This window comes from Serinus canaria, chromosome 1A (assembly GCF_022539315.1).
Source record: "Serinus canaria isolate serCan28SL12 chromosome 1A, serCan2020, whole genome shotgun sequence".
Classification (NCBI taxonomy): domain Eukaryota; kingdom Metazoa; phylum Chordata; class Aves; order Passeriformes; family Fringillidae; genus Serinus; species Serinus canaria.
In genome coordinates, this window is record NC_066314.1 from 55743784 (window position 1) to 55765210 (window position 21427).

At 49.5% G+C, this 21427-nt stretch overlaps 1 protein-coding gene and 1 long non-coding RNA gene across 5 annotated transcripts; one reads left to right on the forward strand and one right to left on the reverse strand.

Annotated features, from left to right (window-relative positions):
• Window positions 1-820: 820 nt before the first annotated feature.
• On the reverse strand, window positions 821-20250 carry LOC108962626 (uncharacterized). Of its 4 annotated transcripts, none has more exons than XR_007779239.1 (4): window positions 19965-20250; window positions 9219-9326; window positions 6891-7058; window positions 821-3603 (listed from the first exon to the last, which is right to left on the reverse strand). It is a non-coding gene; the product is annotated as an uncharacterized LOC108962626 (long non-coding RNA). The 4 variants fall into 4 exon arrangements; XR_007779240.1 differs by lacking the exon at window positions 19965-20250 and adding an exon at window positions 13750-13894 and having other exon boundaries at window positions 6891-7087; XR_007779238.1 differs by lacking the exon at window positions 19965-20250 and adding an exon at window positions 13750-13853.
• LOC127060324 (uncharacterized) lies at window positions 5817-8628 on the forward strand. The gene is made up of 3 exons (XM_050982427.1): window positions 5817-6419; window positions 7325-7491; window positions 7892-8628. Exons 1-3 carry the CDS (start codon window positions 6344-6346, stop codon window positions 8249-8251), a joined length of 603 nt encoding a protein of 200 aa, XP_050838384.1. The 5' UTR covers window positions 5817-6343; the 3' UTR covers window positions 8252-8628.
• Window positions 20251-21427: the final 1177 nt, after the last annotated feature.

Consider the following 21427-nt stretch of genomic DNA (forward strand, 5'->3'; position numbering starts at 1 on the left):
AGGTGGGTTTTGCAGTGGGGTGCTACATGCAGCTGGAGCTTTGTGACTCCCTTTTAAATCCCAGTAAATAGCAAGAGTTTGGCTTTGCACTGGGCAGTGATGGGATGCAGACGCTTCCAAGAGTGGAGAGCTCCATGAAACCTCATCTGTTTGAAGTGGTTATGCTTCGTCGTATTATCAGGACAAACTCTGCATTAGTACTAAATAAAAAAGATGAACTGGTTTCTTCAACTGGTTTCTAATGTAGATCTTAAACTTTATTTCCATGTGCTGGGAGAAACATTTGAATGCTTGATCTTTCTCTTTTAGGGAAGGCTTTTTCTGTATGAATTATTTACACTGCAGTGATACATCTGTGACTGCTGTCCTTTGAGGTTACCATTTGCAGAGGGCTGGTCTGAAACCTCAGGAACTGCAGTTGTCATGAGGCAACATTTACAGCATAGCTGTGAGCAGGGACAAACTTTGCTTAGTGTGACTGAGCATCAAGGGGCATCAAGCAGAATTTGTACTTGCCTAAGGGACCCTTTGGCATTGAAAAGCAGTGAAGATGTAGCTGGCATGACCTGGGACTGTACCTATATTCCACCATTTCTCAGCAGCACCATGAGGAGAAACCAAACAAGGAGGGAGGCTTGATAATAACTGGCAAACAGCACTGATAGAATTTTACAGAACTAAAAGCTTTGAGTATTGGAAATGGCAGCAAATGTTTTGGAGCTTTGAGAAAGTAGGCGTCCACTGAAGCTGTAATACCACACAATTCCAGGCAGATGCAAGTGCCACTTTCTGGTTATCAAATCAGCCAAAGAACAGACTCTTCTCAGGAGATAATCCCAAATATTTATTTAGGAGATAATCCCTTGTATTGATATGCCCTGGCAGGGCTGTCTGACCAGCTGCAGGAGCCCAAGCCTTGCTGTGGCAGGTGGATAGGTGAGAGTAGGAGCAGGTTACTTTTCCTCTGCTTCATCAGCTCATGGAACAGTCCTTGTGCCCAAAAAAATGGGGGATTAGCAGAGGATCAGTCAGGGAGGAAAGGCCTCCAAATGTCTTCAGTCCAGTCTCTGGCTCAACACTGAACTTGGGACAGGTTGCTGAGTGTTGCTGACAACCTCCCAGGAGAGAATGGGCACAGCTGCTGTGGGCAAACTGCTCCTAATTGTCCTCATCATGAAACCATCTCCTCTTTGTATAAAATTGGAACTGTATTCTGGGTTAGTGGGTTGGTGTGAATTCAGAGCCCTTGGCTTTTGATTTGCAAACCAGCACTACCCCCCGCCTCCACCACCCCCCATCACGCGTGGCAGCGAATTGCTCTCATTCACACATGATTAGAGGGCTCCTAATGTAGGGCAGACTGCACTTCCCAGTTGTTTATTTATGTTCTTCCATATATCTATTTGTCAGACCAGCTGGCATGGAAGCAATTCTTAAAGTGTTCCCTGTGCTCTGGGAATACAAATATGTGTTCTGGCCATTCCTGGAAACCACCAGCAAGATGTGATATTGCCCACACTGAGGTACAAATGGCAAAGTAGCTCTTGTGGGCCACTTTCCCACCACTGCAGCTGTTCTCTCCCTGCCTTCCCTCTTTCTGCACGTGACTCAAATCACAAACTTGCTGAAGAATGAGAGACCCATCTCTATTCCCTAGAAAAATTCATCACTTTTGAGGGTTTATTCTGTTGGCTTTAGACCAGTTTGCTTCTCCCCTGGGCCTGGACAATCACCATTAGGGGGAGAATGGGAAATGGGGGGTATTTCCAAAATTTCTTGAACAAGCTGGTGTTCATTCTCATGGCAAAGGAAATGACAGCACAGCATACATACCACAGATAGTGGTACCTGGGAAGGAATCTGTGGGCCTTGGATTGATTTTGTCAGGATGAAACTCTGCTGAGAGTTTAGGACATAAACAGTATCAGGCCAGGGGAGCCAGTGATGGTCACAGTGCTGGTCTGCTACTGGGTCTGAGTAAGAGCCTGCATTGCTCACCAAATTAGAGAACACTCAGTGCCTAATCCACAGCCACCCTTGAAGATAAGTTGTCTGGTTTGGGAGTTTTTTGTGGTTTGGTTGTTTGGATTTACTTTGGGCTTTTTTCTATTCGCTCAATGTGCAGAGCAGCCAGTGAACTATAAGTACTGCCTTTTCCTTGCTGGAGATGGACCAGCTCATCCCTTCCTTCATATTCTCCATTCTCTATATGACCTGTCTTCCACAACCTGGAGGCTGCTCTGTGATTGCAGGACCTGCTGACCTCCTTCCAGTTCACAGACAGAGATGCTTTTATTCCATCTTGTTCAGAACTCATCTGGCAATCGCAGTCTGCAGCAGGAATCTGCCACAGAGTGAACTGCAAAGTGTGCCCTTAGGACAGAGGTACTCTGAGTTTTGAGCACTGCTATAGGCTCATTCCCCTCTGGCTGCCTGCACAACGTGGCTTTGAACAGCAGCAGCTTTTTGACATCCCAGCTTGGGACAGAGAGGTACCACTTGCTGAGACAGGTCAGCAAAGACACAGGGACAGCCCCCCTGTGGTGTTTCTTGCCTGTGACTCCCAGAGATGCATTCTGGGGTCTCAGCATGCTGCAGTGGCAGCACCTTGGTTTTCTGATGTTAGAAATCCCAGTTAAATGGCAAGACTGTACCACTCTATTTTTTTCCTTTTGTGGTTTTTTGTTTGTTTGTTTGTTTGTTTTTTGGGTTTGTTGTTGTTGTTTTGTGGTTTGTTTTTTTGTTTTTTTGTTTTTTTTTTTTTAATCCTTGCTAGAGTAACTAGTGCCTGACTCCTGTGGATAAGCCAGGAGCTGCAGGGTCAGGGCACACCTCTAGGTTGCCATGCTAAGTGTCCACTGTGGGGCCAGCACTTGGCACACACTCCTGCAGAGATCCCTGTCCCAGTGCTGGGGACTGTCCCAGTGCCCCTCTGTGGCTGCCCTGAGCAGCAGGGCCAGGACTGGCAGTGACACCAAACAACTTCCCCAGAGACCAGTAAGAAATGGGGCTTCTGAGCTGCTGGGGGAGACCAGGAAGCTGCTGATGTAAGGCACAGAAGATGGTGCAGAGTGGAGGCTGGGGGCAAAGCTTTGGAACTGATTACTTAGACAGCTGGATGGCCCAGTCTGTGGAGGAGAGGGGAACCCAAAACTTGTGCTTGCAATGGGGTAGAAGGTGTATCAAGGAAAGGGCCTATCACAGAGAAGGTATTTTGCAAGCTCCTGAAATTCAGTGGCACTGAAGAGACCAGGTAGTTCTGTAAGGCCATTGTGATGCTTTTTCTCTATTGGTATCAGAAAAAAAATAGAAAGTGCCTCCCACATCTGGTGAGGGTGGAAAGCCTGAGGATGGAGAGCCTCAAACAGTTCCTCTGTACTGAACTCACCCTCATGCAAGACTCTGCAAGGTGGATTGGTACCTGTGGTTGCTCAAGCAGATCTGTCTCTCCCTGTAGTCACAGCAGATGCCCCACAGGAATTTAGTGCTGATATCAAAAAAGCCCCATCAGCACACTGTGTGCTGCCACTCTGAGGGGGTCAGTGTGACAGAACCAGCTCAGGCACAGAGAACTCCATTACACTGCAGGGAAACCTTGTTGGCCTGCAAAGACAGAGAGAAAGGAGAGTCAGAAACATCAGCAGCTTTGATCTCACAACTCTCCCATGCATTAATTAATTCTGTATTATTCATGTTACAGACAATATAGCTCACATCACCGACTTCAGAGAATATTTCTTTTTACTTGTTAAGCATCTTTAAAAGTAAGACATATCTAAGTAAATACAATATACCACATGCATTTAAGTTGATGGTAAGTTCCCCAAATGACATTTTGAAGAACTGAGATTATCTTGCCTCAGGTTACACATTCCATCTGAATTTTGATATGGATTGTCTGTTTATTATTTAAAAATTTTAGTAAAGATACATTTTTGTTACATACTGCAAGTTTAAGTGGTTATGTGGTATCTAAATTACTGAATGAAATTACTCTGCTAATTGAATTTAGTACCAACTGTCCCCTCTCCTGTGACATGCTGAAAAATTCCTTGCCTAACTTAATGATTGTGTTCATTCCTGAATGATGAGGTAAGCTTGTAACCTTTTTGATAGAGCTCATAATTTTTGTTTGTTTATCTTCTGCATGTAGCAGGAAAAGCCTTGAGAGATTATTTGCCTCAGAGTAATCTTGGAGAGCAGGTTATAGTCCTGTCCTGCACAGTGCTAAGAGTGATCTGTGGCACTGGCACCCACCCCCCGAGAGCAGGCACTGCTCCAAGCTGTTGGCATCAGACACAGCTCTGCTTTAACTGCAGCTGAACTTTTGGGACTCTGAGATGAGGTGGGAAAATTGGTCACAGGACCAGAACACAGAGGTACAATTCTGAAAATGCTTTCCCCTGACTGAGAGTGCTTTGTTTTCAGCTGGGTTTGTTTTTTTCTTTTCCTTTCCACCTCACCAGCCACATCCTTTAGGGTAGATAAATAGTAAAATGCTCATAAGGAAATGTGCTTTTTTAATTCTTATTATTCACTAAAGCACATAAGAAAATGAAGCATTTACAACATTCAGATGCTAACAAGACATTTCCTGGGTGCACCTGAGCAGCAGCAGCCAAGGGCCCTACCCCTGCTGTAGCATTGGAAGTCCAGGTTTGCTCCTCTCTACTTGAGGGAGAGCTTGGGAGCCACCTCCTGGGAGTGGGAAGCAGATGCCATCCTCCTCAGGGACAGCAAGATGAGGAAACACAGACCTGCTGGGCTCTCCCACCTTTCCATTCCATCTCTGCTCCTTGCCCTCCACATTCCGCTTCCCAAATCAGGAACGAGTCTGTAAGGCCCTTGCACCTTATGGTGGGACCACAAAACCGACTCTGCTTTCAGAGAAGGCTTGAATGGCTCTGTTTCTACATAACACAAACATAAATGTACATAAACATTTATGGACACCAAAACCTGATGGCTTTGTAATTTCCCTGCAGCTGTCCAGGCAATTAAACAACCTTAAGTAGGATTTGCCATTCAGCCACAGCCCTTGTTCCAGCATTGTCAATTAACCTCAGGCAGATCCAGTTCCAATGCAAACCTCGAGCCCAGCCCCACAAGGATCTCCTGTAATCCACATCTTAGCCTGGTATTCACTTTTAACACTCCTCCAGAGCCCTGCTGATCCCCAAACTTCAGAAAGCACCTGGCAAAAAAAGCCACCTCCCCAGCAGAGAGCAAACAGAATCTGGTGACAGAAGACAAGACACTTCTGGAATTAAATACCTGTCTGGGTATGCCAGTGCATTCCTGCTTTACACACTGCAATTTATGTTTCAAACAAGCACAATGCAAAGTGCAGGTCAGACATCACATGGACAGAAGATATTAGATTTTTACTGAGCCTGTGATGGGCACAGAACTGTGTGAGTGATGGTTGTCAGTGAATGGCTTAAAGAGCTGCCATGACTGAGACTTTCCTTGCCGTTCAAGAGCTTTTTGGTTGCCCAGTTACAGGTTTTTTTCAGATTTCTCAGCCCTAGAAGAAAATCTGAGTGGTTTTATTCAAGTTTGAAGTTAGCTCAGCTCTAACTAGGGAGTGGGACTTGTTGACTTTCCCCTGCAAATTTTTCTGAGGCTCTCAAGTGGTGACGGTTGTGAAAAGGAGAGGAAAAGGATCAACAGGATATATTTAGATTTCTAATGTATTTTAATTGCAGTAACTATATTGATTCTCTCTCTCTCTCTCTCTCTCTCTCTATATATATATATATATATATATATATATAATTGTAATAATTTTCCTCGCACTTTATAAAACTATGATCTATGCCAAAGCTGGAGCATGATACTACATGTGATAATCAGAGGGCACTTATGAGGTGAAAGGTGAATCAGAGAGTGCTGCTCCCCCAGGTTTGGCTTTGTATCAAAGTGCACAGTTTGGGCTTCAGCCACCACACTGGCTCAAAGTCCCAGGATGATTTTCTCTGTAAAATTCAATTTATTAATCCAAATGCTGCCCAGACATTACTGGGGATGAGTAGGTGCTCATCCTTAGCTGTCTGTGCACATTCCACTCTTCACTTTCTCCATCAGCTGTTGTGCAGCTTCTGGATCACCCCTAACAGTTACTGCTGAGGAGCTGATCTCCAGCAGCTCGTGTGGGATCCTGCCTGTAGACTGGGTGCTGTGCTTGCAACTCCTCTTTGGGGAATCTTCTTTTTGGGGTTAAATGATGAAAATATGAATTTACTGGGCAGAAATGCTGGTGTTTCCTGTGTGCCCAAAGCACCCAGGGCAACGGGCATGAGACAAAACAAAAAGGGCTCTCCAAGAAACCATTCCTTTGTGCATGGAGACAGGGCATGGCACCAGCTTGGGGAAGTCTGCAGTGAAACGAGAACCCACCGGCTGTTTCCCAATTACAGGTTTGATTTTTTTTTTTTTCCTTATTCCCTATCTTTTACTGCCATCTACTGGCTCTAACTGAATGGCTTCTTCATTGGCCCTAGAGTAAATATCTTTGGTGTACTCTATTCACTTAAGAGCTACAAGTTTTGACAAGGGACCCGCAGAGAGGGCTTTGGGGATGGATTAACTGAGAAACATAATTAACTGAGAAGCATAAGACTTGAGGAATGGTAAGCTCAGACCATAATTGGGAAGAAATAATGGATAAAGAAATGAGAAGACAATTCTGAAAAGTCAGCTCTTAAGTATTGCATTTCAGCATTTTGAAAACAAGTAATTTGGGGTTTCTTTGTTGGTGTATTTATTTTGAAGGAAAGCTTTTGTTTGGAAAACAGCCCCCAGAACCCTCCCAATGTTTCATTTTAAACCGGTCTATATAAAAGGGGCTAAAATGCATCTTGAGAGTAATTACATTTTTATGGCCTTACCTGCAGCCAGGATTAGCAAAATTACTCCAAGAAGCACCTCAAAACTCTCTCAGAGGAAGGAAAGTAACTGCCTGCTTGGACAAGAGTATCCTGCGGTTTGTTTCTCTCCAAATGTGCTGTCAGGGAATAACACCCTGCAGGTATTGGCTGTTTCATGGCTCCAGCAAACTGCAAGCAATATTATAACTATCAGTGTCCTGTAAAGGATCAGATAGTTATTCAGTCAGGCAAAAATCATTCATTCATTCATTCATTCATTCATTCATTCATTCATTCATTCATTCATTCATTCATTCATTCATTCATTCATTCATTCATTCATTCATTCAAAAATCAATCATTCATCAAAATCTTTGATTTTGCTGTTGATATGAGAAGGATCTTTATCATGGTTGGGCCCTGACAAATGTCCTCTTCTCTCCTCTTACACACAGCTTCTGGGCAAAGCCACCTGAATGCACCAATGCTCCTGCTCAGAACAGGAAAGGAGAGAAGGCTCCAAGTCCAGGCCTTCTATGTTGCTGCAACACAGCCAAGTATTGAACCACTTAGCTGTCAGCAGGTCTCCTTCTGCCAGGAACAGAGTAGTGCCCTCCTGTGGGTAGGTACCATGTGGGCCAGGATTACTGCTTTTATTCCAGTACATCCTTTCCCAAGGAAAGCACTGGAGCTGAGCTGAGCATTGGATGACACCCATGTGGAACAGATCCTTCCCCTCCTTTGTCCAAAGTCCAACGGCAAAGCATGGAATAACTCACAAGCAAGGAATGAAAATGGTTCTGTTAAAATTAGGCAAAAAATGCAGTAAGAAAAAATGGGCATCCTTTTTATGTACAAAAAAAAAATGTAGAGAAAAAAATTGGAAAATGGTACTTTAATTTGGTGCCACCTCTCATTTTTTATGGATAAAACCTTATAGTGAGTAATCAGAACAAAGTGGGAAAGCCAGAAGCCTTTGCTTTTCACAATGGACTTAATTACCATTTTCTCTTCTCTTTCAGAACAGGAAAAAACACTTAACTTATCCCATCTTTGCCAAGAGCTTTGGTGTTGGAGCAGCCAAACCCAACAGACTCCAGAACTACTGGCCTGCACTGGAGGGCTCCAGGTCCTGCCCATGGTGTGGGGTGAGTCCCCAGATGTCCCCAGAGTTTCCCAAATCCAGAGGGATCTGTCCTGGTTTCAGGCTGTCCCCAACACCTGGGACACAGAGAGAGCCCTGTACAAAGGGGCCTTTGGCTCCTTGTCAGGAATGTGGTGGCAGCCCCAGGAGCAGCTGGGAGGTGAGAACTGGGGCAGTGTCTGAGACTGAGCCAGGTCAGGTCAGTGTTCATCTGGAGGGGTTTGGCCCTATACACTGAGTTTCAGCAGGATCAGGGTCACAGATGCTGCATTTGTGCCTCCTGGGAGTTTCTGTCCCCCCTGGAGATTTCCTGCTGGGATTTGGCAGCACAGGGAGCAGAATTAAACCTGCACTTTCTGTGGGCATTGCTGGCCTTTGTCTCCCTGTTGTGCCATCAGACCATGGGAATTTGCTGCTGTCACTGCCACTGCCACCCCAGCTGGGGGCTGTGTCCTCCTGGCAGCCTTGCCAGCCCCAACACGAGCTCCAGAGGTGCCTCTGTGCTGTGTTGGGAGTGTTTGCTGGGAATGTGCCTCATCCCTGGGAGGATCCTTTTGCTCCTGGGTGGCCAGACAGAGCTTTTGGGCTTGTCAGCTTCAGAGTTTGAAGGAAGAAGTCACTGAAAGGGAGAAGGACAAGGAGGTTTGTCAGAGTGGTGCTGTCAGACCCCACCTGACAGTCTGTGCTTGGTGTGTGAGGTTGTTGCAATGCAGGGAATGAATGTCCCCTTCCCAGTTCAGCCCAGCAGATCCCAAGGGCTCTTACAGGAATATTTATCCTTTACTTCCCTTGGTGATAACTTCATCTCCACCCTTCCATGAGCAATTCCTTAATTTCTCCAGGAAAAAAACCTCATGGCAGAAGTAGTTTGCAAAGGAGCCCAGAGTCGTGTTTGGAGCAGAGAGTGCTGAGAGCTTCATCTACCTTTGCTGCCCCAGCCTGGCAATATCCTCATGGAACAGCCTGGGCAGATGGGATTAGATGGAGCAAAATCCCTTCATGGACAGGGTTTTCTCCTGCGCAGATCAGGCATGGGACAGGCAGTGAACTTTGGAAATCAGCAGATTTCCCCCAGAAAGCATCACCTGCATCATCATGAATGACATGACCTGTGCCCACTGCTCAGGATTCACCCAGCCAAAATCAAGAGCAAAGGTTGATTTGGGTTTGAGAACTTGAAATAATTTTGAAACAGAATAAATCACCTTTTTCTTCTTTCTTCCAGACGCCGGACTTGCTTCTGTAGACATGTGCTGAGCTCTCACTGCAGGGAACTGTCAGGTCTTGATGGCTGTGAGTTCATGTTCTTCTCACTGAGGAATTGGAAATAATTATTAATTAATTGCAGAAAAGTTTTCCGAAACCTTTCCCCTTTTGTGCCCTGCTGTGTGGAACAAGGGCAGAGAGAGCCAGCAGAGGAGAGGCCTCGGGCTGGAGAGGGGCAGGAGCAAGGCAAAGGGACCTCCCTGGTGTCACCAGGACATCTGGGGGAACAGAAGGACCACTGTGAGGGCAAGTGGAGGGGATGAGTGGACAGTTTGGGGCAACATCTGAGTTCATCTGCAGGGAAATAAGTAGGAGATATTTTGGAGGGGAAAGCTGAGATGATGAGTTCACCCAGCTTGGCCCAAGTTGAGTTTGCACAAAGTGGGACCAGAGGTGAAGGTCGATCCAAAGCCAACCCTGCTCAACCTCTAAGTCCCAGAATAAATTCTACAAGCTGCCCATGGAGGGACTAAAAATACATAAAAACAGAACCAGGAGCATTCCAAGAGCAAACCAGAAGGTGTTGAAGAGCACCAGAAGAGCAAACCATTACAGTGTTGTCCTAGCCTTTTTAACAGATCTTTAAGATTTTTATGACAACACGACATTTCTCTGTAGGGAACATTCACTCCATGGGCTGTGGTGTTTATTTGGATTTTAACTCCCTCACAGTGGCCCTGACACTGCTCAGGATCTGGGAGGAAAAGCAGAGTTAGAGCTCCTGGCAGGGCCAGGATGTTTTCCCCCAAGAGCTGCTGCCCACTAGCCTGCCCAGAATGGATCTGCTTTGGCTTCTGCAGGGCAAGAATGTTTTCAGTGATTCAGATGCGATTCCAGCAGCCCTCATGTTCCGGTGCTTCCCGGGCAGCCGATCCGCTCTCCAGCCCCTCCTGCTCCCAGGCACTGCCCCGCCGGGCCAACTGTGCCGAGGGGAATTTGTCCTGCCAGCAGCAGGGGAAGGACACGAGCTCCCATCCTGGCACATGGATTGTCCCTCTGGGGAATGCTGGGATTTACATCCTTCCATACATTTGGCTGCTGAAATTTCCCAGCCCAGGGGCTTTAGCTGACAGGGCAGCAAAAAGATTGTTCTCTGTGTGGTGCCCAGACTTGGGGTTCAGTATCAGCTTTGCTAGTTCAGATGAATTATACCCACAGCCCCAAACTCCCTGCTGAATTCCTGCTGGAATAACCTGACAGTGCCTCGTGGAGCGTGGACATTCCCATGCAGAGCTGCCACTTTAACACCAGCAGTGACAGGAATCAGCAGAGGTCCCAGGGAAGCTCATTGAGGTAAGACAAGGACAGGTTTATATTCCATAGAATTTGCTATTTATAACTCTATCCCCCAACCCCACTGATGTCCCTGGGGGACATTTAGCAGAGTTCCCTGGAATTCAGCTGATTTCATCCCCCCTGAGCTTGGGCTTTTAAGGCAGGAGGAGGCAAAGGCCGGATGCACTCCTGGCCTGTGCTGAGGCAGCTCCTGTGCCCAGGGGAGGACATCTCTCCCTGCACAAGCTGAGTCCATTTCAGAGCTTCAGCAGTGCCTCTGCAAATTCTTTTTCCTCAGGAAAGAGATGCACATCCCTGCTTTCAACACACCTTCCGTGGGAAAGCTTTCCATCAGTTCTGTGGTTCCAGCTGGCCTGAAAAACTCCAAACTTTATCCAAACAAAACTTCATCCCGCTTGAAGCCTTGATTTTAAGGCATCTCCAAGGGCATTGCTTGGGGTTTCATTTCTGTGAGGGAAGATTCCCTTGACTTTAACACTGCTGATGATGTCCCCAGTCTGGAAGGAAGGGGTTTGGGGGGCTGGGACATACATGGGGCTGTGCAGGAGCTCCGGGAGGTCAGCACTGGGAATTGCTGTCTGAGCCCCTCCACAAACGCCCCGTGCCAACATTGCCAGGGAACACCAGCTCTTCCTTGGGGTAAGTCTGGGGTGTCGGGGGGGGTCTGTCCAGCTGAAGCATCCCTGGGTGCCTGTTCAGAGCAGCCGCTGGCTGAGGAGCTGTGAGCAGCCCTTTATCCACATCCACCCTAGCACTGCCTGGGCATCCCAGTGCCCATCCCTGGGATGTGTGTGGCATGCTGCCTGCCACAGGCAGGCACTGCAGGCACAGCTCCTCCCCTGCAGATACCGAGGACAAGAGGTGCTGGTTCCCTTCCTGGGGCTCCCAGCCTCCTCCTGCCCCACATTCCCAGCCAGCTGGGACACACTGAGGAAACACCAAGGAACATTCCTGGCAGGGAGTGGGAGTCCCCAAGGGCTCCGTGCAGCTCTGGGCCAGGAAAGTGGCCCCAGCCTCAGCACCTGCAGTGATTTTGGGCTGTGAACACTCACGTGCAGGAAATGCCTCTCTGCAGGTGGAACCAACCCTGACACTCTCCAGAATAACTCTGGCCATGGACCAAATGAACCCTCAGGACTTGTCCCGCTCATTTCTCCCTGGAAAGGGAATGGAAGGAGCACCTTTACAGCTGTTGGGTAAATCCTGGAAGGGGCAGGAAACCAGGGTTATTGGAAGAGTTTTGTGCTGTCATGTCAGGTACCAGCTAGTTTTGCTCTAGAGCCAGTCTAGGGGCTGGTGTGTAAAGCAGCATTAGCCGGACAGAAGGAGCACCATTTGCATAGGAATTCCCTTGCTGGCAGCAGTCATCCCCATCCCAGGCAGGACCTTCCTCATGAGCCTGAGATTGGCTCAGGTGCTTGGAGCAGGGTGCTGAAAGGCCAAGATTCTGAATTCAATCCCCACACGGATCAATCACTTATCACTGTTTGACCTGATGATCCTCGTGGCTCTTTTCAACCCAGAATCTCCTGTGCTCCGGAAATAAAGAGCAATTTTCACTGGATTTTTAAACCCACGCGTTTTTCCACTGGGGAGTGCGAGCCACCGGGAACGTGAAAGAGGAGGGAGAGCATCAAGTCTCACCGGGCAGGTGTTGGATGAACGGCTGGAGCAGGACCGAGCTCCGGCGGTACCCCTGTGCCACACGGGGCGCAGTTCGGACTCGATCCCAGCGCCGGGCCCGGAGGGGCTCCTCGCGTCCGCGGCGATCCCGGTCCTCACCCCAGCCCAAATCCCGCACCCCGCCCGCCGAGGGAGAAGAGGCTCCGCCCGGGTCCCCCAGCAGACACCGGCAGAACCCGGACCCAGATCTCGGGGCCCGGATCCCAGGGCCGGCCCCGCCTCAGCGCCTCAAGCTCCGCGCAGCGCTCCGAGCGACGGTCCCGCCGCACCCCTCCTCCGGAAGGGGTCCTCGCGGGGGGTGTGGGTAGGTTAGGGGGGATCCCCTCCTTAGGAGACGTCCTGGATGGGTGGGGGGGTTGGAGAGGGCCCTCTGGAGGAGGGGGTCCCGGAGCGGGGCGGGGGGATCGGGGTGCCCCCACAGTGTGCTGTGTGGAAGCCGGAGTGCCGGCGCTGTGTGTGAACAGCACTGCGGACCCGCCGAGCGGCTCCGGCCCCGTGTGGGGACTCCAGCGAGGGCGGGGGGCGCCGAGCTCCGGCTCTCGGGGCTTTATTCTCCGGCACCTCGAGCCCCGCGGCTGCGGGAAGGAGGAAGAGGGAAGGACAGGGAGAGGGGAGAGATGGGGTGTGAGGAGGGAAGCGTGAGGGGAAGGGAAAGGCCAGGTGTGGGTGTGAAATATGCTTATTATATGATTGTCTTTGCAAATATTAAAATGAATACTGTATGTGTTATGTTCCAAAGTTACGCTGTATTAATATCTTTTAATAGTGTGGTAAATATCGTTTTTAGGCTATAGCATAATATTAAAATAGAAACTATGTGATGTAAGATACTTTTTGTAATTAGCTCAAGGAATGGATAAGATAATTCAAGAAATTCTTCACTAACAAGACACCAACATCCCAAGAGAAGAATTATTGCAAGAGAAGAATCACTGCATCTTTATCGGGATAGCCCAGACTTTGAGGGACCAAGACAATTGATTTACAAGATGAGGGGGGAAGCTGACATTAAGCAGAAACACCCTTAGTTTGAAAGCAATGTTTGAATCACGTATGAGATATATGAATAGGCAATAGGCTATTGTTTTAAGGGTTAATCCTTTGTTAGCAAAACGTGCTTTGGGGCAGAGCAAAGCACCCGGACGTTCTTTGCTTTTTATTGTCTTTTATTGTCCTAACTTTGATTATCCAAATTCTTATTGTCCTAACTTTTATTACTATTTTCATTACTATTAAATTTCTAAAATTTTAACACAAGTGAATGGCGTTTTTCACAGGGGGAAAAGGAAGGATGGACAGAAGAGGGGAAAAGTGGAATAGAAGGGGACAGCGAGGTAGGGACAGCAGAGGAAGGAGTGAGGGGGTCGGGTTTGGGGGCAGAGTAGGGAAGGGTTTCGGGGCGAGAGGAAAGAGGGACAGAAAAAAGGAATACGGGCAGAAGGAAGGGTAGAGGGGAGGACAGGAGGAGAGGCCGAAGCCCTTGCGCCTCACCTACGGAGGCCGCAGAGAGAACACCATAGACACTGCTCTGCGTGAGCCAATGGCGGCCGAGGCGATTTCCGGCGATTAAATGACCTCGGCCCCGCCCCGCGCAGCCGCCCTGGGGCCCGCACGCCTGAGCCGAGCCCGGCCCCACCCCTGAAGCCGCGGTCCCGCCCTGGCTCCGCCCCGGCCCCGCCTCACGGAGTCCCGGCCCCGCCTCACGGAGCCCCGGCCCTGCCCGGGATGGGGCCGGGCCCATCGCTCGCGGCCCCGCCCCTCACACCCGGGCCGACCCGGGGCTGGGACCTGCGCTGGAACCCGGGCTTCAGGTCCGACTCCTGCCTGTATCCGCTGGCTGTCTCGGGGCCGGAGGACCGGAGCGGGATTGGCGCTGGGATGGGCACCGGGCTCGCCGCGGGCGGGAGGAGCCGCTCCGGGCCGGGCGCTGGGGCCGAGCCCAGCGCTGCCGCTCCTGCTCCGGCTGCGGCTCCGCCGGGGCTCCGGGGCACCCCAGACCCCGCCGGGCCCCGCAGATTCGGGGGAATTTGTTTTGAATTTTTTATCCAGCCTAGGCAGATAATTCTCATGGAGAAACCCCAAAAATAAAGGATATGGGGACGGGGGCTCGGGGCACGGTGTTAAAGTGTTAAAATGTTCTGCTTTAAATTAAAAACCCATTAGGGAAAATAAATCTGTGGAACAGCTCATTTCCAATCTTGGACCGGCTTCTGTGTGATCAGTTGTGATCCCAGCTGCTCCCATGGGATTTTTGGCCTGTGGGACTCTAATGAAGTACCAGCTGCTGAGCACGACAGAAAATAATGGGACAATTCTCTGGATCAGGCAGTGTCCCAAAGAGCTGGCAATGCCCAGCATTCCTGTCTGGAATTTGGAGGTAACAGTCCCCCTTCCATAGTGTTCCTATGTCTCTGGCACTGCTCACCATCCCTGCCCCAGGGTTTGGGGGTTCCAGCACAGCCCCCCCAGCACATCCCTCAAGATCCCTTTAACCAGGATCATTTTTGGGGTGGGGGCACCCAAACCGAGCAGAATTGGCTTTAACCAGTTTTGGTGGATCTCCCCTCTCCCCTCCTCACTGAATTCCCACTGCCAAATCCCAGCCTGAGGCTCAGCTCCCCATCCCTTCAATCCCTCTGTGGAATAGGACTTGGATTTCCCAATCCAGCAGGGCAGCAGGGCTGTTTCTCCTCACTGTGTATCTTGATTGCAGTAACTGCTTAAGAAATAATTCAAAGAAATTCAGAGACTGAAGAGACAATAAGGAAGAGCTGCCAGCTTCATCCAAGGGCTGCTCAAACCCCTTCTCAATGATTTACTTTAATTAAGCAATGGAAATGAACCAGTCCAAGCCACATTGATACGGTTTTACTCTTTTTAATCGAGTTCTAGAGAAATACTGCAAAATACAAAAAAAAAAAAAATTAACCCTAAAACTCTTCTAGGAGATACACAGGGCAGGGCTGCACTGCACCCCCAAAGTGAGAATTGGGAGAACTGGAAGAAAATCCAGACTGAGTCGGAGCACACATCTGTGGGATGTCATCAATATCCTCCCGGGCCTTTTCATTAAAAGCAGATTTCCACAGAGAATTAAAGAAATACAGATAATTAAATGGGAACAGAAAGGAGCAGCTCCCCCAGCTCATCAGGCTGCAGCATCCAAAAGAAAATGGACAGAAAGATAATGGATTGGGACCATCCCAAATCCCAAATTCCCCGTGTGGAATACCACTCTGCTTTGCTCTGTAAATCACCACTTCTCTCGGTGGATAAATCCTTCAGCTTTGCTTAATGTAGGACACCAAGGTCAGCCTTTTCCTTGAGAAGCAAATAGGGATAATTTGTGCCTGTTCAGGATCAGAAGGAGCAGTTGATCTGGCAAGGGCCCAGGGTTGAGGTTGGAGCAGTGCTGGGACTCCGTGGTGGGGCCCTGCCACATTCCTCCCCAGGTGGCTGCCAGTCCCTCCAAGGGCCCGTTCACTGAGTCACCCTGCTGCCAGCCAGCAGTTGTTTCCCACTGTTGTGGTTTGAGAAGAAGTGAGTTTTTTGGGATGCTGTGGTCAAACCAATAGGTGCTCACATTTGAATATTGGCACCTGGTATGGCCACTGAGGACATGAATAAGCCTCTGAGAACACAGGGAGGTTAAAAGCTGAGAACTCCCAGGAGGAAGCCTCTTTTAGGTTCCGTCCATGAAGGAGAGATCAGGAGCCTGAGATTTTTAAACTTTTCTTAGATAATAGAAACCTTACAAATGCTGATTCCTTCTGGAGTTGAATGAGAGGAGAGACAGAAATGAGATAAGAAGAAATGAGCCACGAGACAAGTTGAAAAGAATCTTAGGTGAGAAGAGATGATGGAGTGGCCTTTGGTGAAAGTTTTCTTGTATGGCCATGGACAAAACCATTTTTCCTGTGACACAGAGACTTCATTTAGGGGGAAGGCGATGGCTCAGAGCCAAGAGAGTGCAGAGATGTTATGCGAAAGAGTAGCGTGAGCACAGATGACAGGTGAGGAGGGTGGTGGTGGTGCCCTCCATCTTCAGGGAAGAAGATCTCTGTTCTCGAGATACCTCGGCCCCAGGAGGTGGAATCTGGGGGAGACAGGTGTCCCAAAAGTGAGAGACTGTGCTTTTTTTAGAACTAGGCAAAGCACCCTTAAAAAGGAAAACCCTAAAAGCAGCTCTAGTCCACGCACAGTGGTGAGAGCACTGGGCATGAAAGGAAGATGTCACGATGGCAAATGATCTTCAGGCGGTGCCATGTGTGACAGGGAAAGAAGTTTCAGCTGTGTTTCCTGGGGAAGCCTATGGTACAGGAGAGACTCCTTTATCCTTGATGAACTGAGAATTAACTATCTAAAACGCAGTGATGAGATGAGAGTTGAAGATCTGAGAGATAGATGTATTAGAAATTTAGTGGGGAGAAGAAGGATGTTTTTAGAAAGTTTTCATCCTGAGTTCTGTGTGTTTCTTTTATAGTTCTAAGTTAATAAAGTTTTTTTTCCTTTTATTCCTAAGCTAGAGCCTGCTTTGCTCTATTTCTGATCACATCTCACAGCAGACACCAGGGAAATATTTTCATGGGGGCACTAGCATTGCGCCACGGTCAAACCATGACACCCACTTCCCACTCCACACTAATGTTTCATCTCTGGCATTCCCAATGCTTTGCATTTCAGTAGGAGTGGAGAGCCTGTCCCCATGGCAGCAGTGCCAGGAGCCCAGGGCAGGAGGAGAAGCTGCATGGAAGCACAAACTGGAGGTTTCTCACCAAAGCGCTGCTGATCACTGCTGCTGAAACCCAGTTCTTGCAGTAAATCAAACCCAAGTGTTTGCTCCTCCATTCTGCCACAGATCACCTAAAACACGAGTGGATTTGGAGCCTTTCAGTGGCCAGGGCAGCTCCAGGTGCCACAGACAAGACCTTGGTGGGAGTTTTCCTTGTCAGCAATTTGCCAAGGGACCCTCAAAACACCAATCCTACTGTTTCCTTTCGTGGAACCGGTGGGATTCTCAAGAGGCAGAAGCAACCTTAAACCTGGCCTCTCCTCACTAGGACTTCCAAAATAAGGCAAGGCTTGTGTGTCTGTTCAAATCACCTTCAAAGGCACTGAGTTAACAGATTCCACCCCTCCTGAAATTCTTCAGGAATTAGAAATGGACACAAAATAAAAAGGAATTATTCCTATGCCCTTCACCATGTATTCTTCTCAACACTCTGCAACACCTCCCCCATGTGACAAAAAGAGGAGACACACTCAGGGTAGGGTTAATCTGGGTTTCCTTTCTTTTCTCAGACCAAACTAAGGAAGCATATCCAGAATCCCCGCTCTTGGGAGTTGGCGCATTTCCTATTTGGGCCACTGGAACTGGGAAATCTTATTCCCAGGTCTCATGAGGAGAAGCAGCTTGAAGTGAACACAGGAACCCCAGCAAATCTGAATCTTTCCACCCAATCAATAAAGCCTTACTGTGAATATCAAAACCTGGGCCTCCAGAGCTTTTTTAGCAGGAGTTACATCCCTGATTTGTTCATTTCCTAATATTAATCTCTTCCCAACAAAGCACTGGGCATCCAAGGAATATAGAAATGGATGTGCTAACCACTGGTTACCCCTCTGGAATGTCAGAGCTTGGAAAGAAGGGCAGCTGGGGCTTTTCCTGGTGGTACCCATGAGTTTTAATTTACCTAAGAGTCCCTTGCCACATCTTCCCCTGTATCCATCAAAAATCCACCTGTTCATTCCCCAGCTGCTTCCTCCCTCTTTTCCTTTATCCAACAGAATTTTAAGAGGTGAATATACCCCTCTGGAATAGCACCTTTCATTCCAAATCTAATAGCAAACAAATAATTTCCTCTGATCTTCATTATTAGGATTTCACCAAGAGCTGGTGGATGGAAAATGATCCTCTCCTGGCCCCTGCTGGATTCCTGAAGCAGGGATTCTTTCCCCCTTCCCCTGTCCCCTTTCAGGCTTTGTTCCACAGCTTTTGTCCCAATCCTTGGATCCTTTCCTCTCTCCAGGAGCTCCCAGCAGTTCCACACCCTCTTTTCTCCCATCCTGATAATTTCTCCAGGAATAGATCTGTGCATTTCAACTCCCTTTGCTTTCCTCCAACAATTCCCACCAATCCATACCTAAAGCTGACACAAGGAGTGCTTGGTGCCCACAAATCCAAATCCAGACCTTGCTATCCCTAAACCAGCAACTCCAAACACACAATCCTGGAAAATTTGCATTAATTCAAACCTAACATTCAGGCCTCACAGCTCAGGCTGCAGCACAAAGTCAGTGCAACAAATGATCCAGAGGAGCTGAGGGACGTTCTGCTCCTCCTGCAGTGGCATTTATGGCTGAGCAGGTCAGAACCAGGCCTGAGCAGACAGAACTGGAGAACCAACACCAAGCAAGGACCCCTGTGCTTGGCAGGGGCCTGGAGTATCCCAGTCCAGGCCCTGGGCTTTATGTGCCTGCTTCTATGCAGTGAACCTGGCATGGGGACTGGTAAATCACAGACCCTACAAAGAGACACTTCCTCAAGCAGAAATAAAATCCAGCTGCAGCAAAGCCCCCGGCCACATTTAGAAACCCTCCAGCAAAAAAGAAACCCTTGGAAAAGCAAAGATGGCGTGGTGACCTGGAGCTCTAGGGGACTGAGGGGAAGATGGGCAAGAAGCAGCCAGCAAACAGCTGCCACTGTTCCTCCCTCCAACCACTGCAGCAAGGGCAGTTTCCCTGTAATTTCATACTCAGCATCTCTTCCAAGCTCAACAGGCCACCAAAAGGCACTCCAAGATTTACTTTGGAGTTTTTTAGTGCTGCACTTGCCATGATCCTTTGGGCACAAGGAACCTTCCAGACTGTCCCACACCTTCACATCCCACTGGCTCGTTTTGGCCAGATTTACTTTGAAGTTTTACTTTGGAGTTTTTTAGTGCTGCACTTGCCATGATCCTTTGGGCACAAGGAACCTTCCAGACTGTCCCACACCTTCACATCCCACTGGCTCGTTTTGGCACAGCTGGAAAAGTTCAGTGTCCCTTCCAAAAGGATCTTTCTGCAGTCTCTTTCTAAAGCCAGAACATCCCCATCTTTGCTTTCCCCTTAAATGTTCTGTTCCCTGCACAGCCAAGGCCCTTGCAGTGCTTGGCAAGTGCCAGCCGAGGAATCCAGCCCAGAGCCTGCCTGGGAGGGTGGAACGTGCATGCCACAGGAAGAGCATCCCAAACCTGTCGCTGCCAGCCCTCCCTTCTCAGCACAGCTCCAATGGCACCAGAACTGCCCCTGCAGGCAGAAATCGCCCTTGGGAACGGCATGAGCTGTGTCCAGTGTACCGCTGGGCTGGGAGAACAGACCAGCATCTCACTGGGAGATCAGGGGCAACTGCTGAGCCAACAGCAGCTGTGGGAAAGGCACGGAGAGGGCACCTCACCAAAACTACATTGAAATAAATGCCAACACCTCGGGAGTCACTCCACTCTTGAGTTCCTACACCAAAACCAAAAGGATTTTTAGATGCTTGGGAGAAGTCCATCCCATCTTAACCCATTTCTGTGGTTTGTTTCCAGCCTGCTGATGTTCATTTCCCAGCTCTCACCCGGCTGCCAGCGTTATGGCTGGTTCCACACAGACACACGAGGCTGCTGCCAGCTGCCATTTCAGCAGCTCCCGGGGACATGAACACCCCACACACTTCCTACCTCCCCAGCCCGAGTCCGCCCAGCACTCCCAGAGAGCGACTGGCAGCAGGAATTCTCGCTCCGGCCGCCACCTCGCAGCTCTTGCGAAAGAGGAGCTGCATCCTGCTGCCCGCTCGCGGCGTCGCTGGCCCCACGGCCCGTGGTATCCCCGCACGTCGCTGGCCCACAGCCCGTGTCCCCACAGCCGGTGTCCCCGCACCGGGATTCGCCGCGGAAAATCGCGCCGGAAGCGCGGGGTGGGGCTCAGGCAATCGAACAGGCGTCATTGACAGGCGCGCACTCCTAGGAAGCGATTTCCTCCCCTACTCAAGGCGCACGCGCAAAACACCGCCATATTTAGAAGGTCAAATAAACCTAGCGTTATCAGCCATCTTCTGTGTGGCATCACGTGACTTCCTGCTCGTGCCGCCACATTGGATACTGGCAGAAGTCACTTTCGGATGAGACACCGTCTTTAGTGTGGCATCACGTGATTACTGGGTTCTTCCCGCCATCTTTGGTACTGGCGGAAGCAACAGCTGAGTGAGACGCCATTTCGATGTCGCATCACGTGACAGCATCCATCCGTCGCCATCTTGGGTACTGGCAGAAGCCGCTTCTGGCTGGGCCGCCATCTTTAGTGCGGTATCACTAAGGCCCTCGCTCCTCACAGAGGTGTCTACTCGGCTGCCTGATGCCGACTCCACTGCGATGCCGACCTGGCCCCAGCATCCGTCCTGGCCCTGCCCCTTCCCACCATCGCGCCTCCCGCAGTGGCACCCGGACCGTCACTTTGGAAAGGATTGCACAGCCCGGCCACGGCTTCAGGAAGAACCATGAAATTAAGGGAAAGGCCATTTTCAAGAGAGGTGCTGGAGGGGCGTAGGCAGCGTGTGCTGTTCTGGGCTGAGCTGCTCACGCCAAGCCTCTGCCTGGGCTCTGATCTGCAGCTGCCCAGCTCCCACCAAGGCTCCCCGCAGATCTTTGGTGGCTGCTCGCAGCTCACCCGTGTCTGCCCTGACCGGGCAGGGAGGTGACGGGGGCTCTGCCATCTCCGTTCTGCAGTGCAGGCACACACACACGTTCAGTGCCGCCCTGTGTGTGGTGTCTGTGCTATTCCAGTCGTTGGTAAAGATGTGGTTTGTGATCCGCGTGAGCGGCTGGGGAAGGGATTTTTTAGGTGAAATTTAGGTACTACACTTGTTTGTGACTACCCCCTATTTTACCAATTGCAAAGCCCTTTGCAAACACATCATCCCGTTCCTTTCCCTCCTCACAGAGCCAGCAGCTGGCTGGCATCCAGTCTCTTTAAAATGGTAAATAAACAAAGGTCCGGGAGCAAGCTAGTGTGACTGTCACCAGACAATTCCGTGCTCTGAAGAGCTAATTGTCTTCATCAGGTCCTTCCAGCTATACCTTACACTCTTCTAGAACAACGCCACCTCCTGTGCACTTGCCTTATGTCACCTTAACCACTCAGATGA

Bases quoted from the DNA above. Each gene is read 5' to 3' on its own strand.
- LOC127060324 (XM_050982427.1), top strand. From the start codon at position 6,344: ATGGAGACAGGGCATGGCACCAGCTTGGGGAAGTCTGCAGTGAAACGA. The intron at 6,420-7,324 runs GTTTGATTTTTT...TCTTACACACAG, and splicing joins CGGCTGTTTCCCAATTACAG to CTTCTGGGCAAAGCCACCTG. The intron at 7,492-7,891 runs GTAGGTACCATG...CTTCTCTTTCAG, and splicing joins AGAGTAGTGCCCTCCTGTGG to AACAGGAAAAAACACTTAAC.